The sequence below is a fragment of the Charadrius vociferus genome, unplaced genomic scaffold, assembly GCF_000708025.1.
Source record: "Charadrius vociferus isolate BGI_N301 unplaced genomic scaffold, ASM70802v2 scaffold509, whole genome shotgun sequence".
NCBI lineage: Eukaryota > Metazoa > Chordata > Aves > Charadriiformes > Charadriidae > Charadrius > Charadrius vociferus.
In genome coordinates this window covers 665,081-666,533 of record NW_009650093.1, presented here as the reverse complement: position 1 = coordinate 666,533, position 1,453 = coordinate 665,081, and the positions used below count along the sequence as shown (strand labels likewise).

General features: G+C 60.1%; 1 protein-coding gene across 1 annotated transcript in view; it reads right to left on the bottom strand.

Moving 5' to 3' along the window:
• The window catches only part of NGFR (nerve growth factor receptor), a 14,709-nt gene that overhangs the window by 3,935 nt on the left and 9,321 nt on the right, over positions 1 to 1,453 (bottom strand). The window contains 2 exon segments of the mRNA XM_009892217.1: positions 597 to 788; positions 791 to 952. Coding sequence (XP_009890519.1) covers positions 597 to 788; positions 791 to 952 — 354 coding nt within the window.

Genomic DNA, 1,453 nt, shown 5'->3' with positions numbered 1-1,453 from the left:
GTGTTCAGCCTGGAGAAGAGGAGCTGAGGGGAGACCTTCTCACCCTCTACAACTCCCTGAAAGGAGGGGGTAGAGAGGGGGGGCTGAGCTCTTCTCCCTGGTGACAAGTGATAGGACCAGAGGAAATGGGTTCAAGTTATGTCAGGAGAGGTTTAGATTGGATATTGGGAAACATTTTTTCACTGAGAGGGTTATCAAACATTGGAAGAGGCTGCCCAGGGAGGGGGTGGATTTGCCATCCATGGAGGTGTTTGAAAAAAGGGCAGAGGTGGTACTTGGGGACATGGTTTAGAGGTGGTTTTGTCAGGTTGGGTTAATGGTTGGACTTGATGATCGTAAAGGTCCCTTCCGACCTCAGACATTCTATGATTCTATGATTCTATGAAAGCACTGTCTCGGTAGGAAGGTGTGCGCTGAAACGCTCAAGAGATGGAGTCTCAGCTGGGCACAGGGGTCCTCTCCTCTCCTGCGAGCCCAGGGACGTGCCCCTGCCTCCCCACTGCTGCGGTGCGAAGGGAAACTGAGGCAGGGAGCGCTACAGGAGACCCGGCGAACCCAGCTCTCCCCTCTGTAACCCTGGAAAAAGGCGGCATTACCTCTGCATTCGGCATCCGAGGTGGCCGTGCACTCCTTCACCATCACCTCGTTCTCCTCGCAGGTGGTGCAGGGCAGGCAGGGGTCCACGAAGTTGGCTTCGCTGGAGAAGGTACCCTCGGGACACTCCTCGCAGACGGTGTCCTGCGAGTCCTGGCAGGGGAACATGAGGCCGAAGCCCACCTCGCACACCCGTCTTGGCGCCCCCCGCTCGGCTGGTCTGGGTATTAGCCGTAGGCGCAGCGGCACACGGCGTCGTCCGACTCCACGCAGGGCGCAGACATGCTCTGCAGCCCCACACATTGCGTGCAGGGCTTGCACGGCTCCGTAGCGCTCACCGTGTCCGAGTAGGTGACGCCTAGCGGGGGACAGAGGGTGAGGTGAGCAGCGTCCCAGTATGGCATCCTCATCCCCGTGGCCACTTTGCTCCCCGGCACTGGCTTCGTCCCATCACCTAATGGTGCCGGGACAGGGAGATGGGCTTGTGCAGCCACTGCTGGCTGGGACCATCTCCCCTTTTCACCATATTTCCCCTCCTCTGGGCCAGACGGAGAGGTGTCCCCACCTGCAGCCACCCAACACCACTGAGCATCCCCCCAACACCACTGAGCATCCCCCCGGCCCGTGGGCTCTGCTTCCCATTAACAGCTACACCCTTTCTGCAGCAATTCCCAGCTCAGTGGGGGTCCAGCCTTTGAGCTCCTGCAGCTTGGGCAGGGCTGGATGCTGCCCTCAACGTACCCACCCCGGCTCTTATGCCCCATCCCTGGAGGTGTTCAAGGCCAGGTTGGATGGGGCTTGGAGCAACCTGGGCTGGTGGGAGGTGTCCCTGCCCAGGGCAGGGGGGTGGAACGAGATG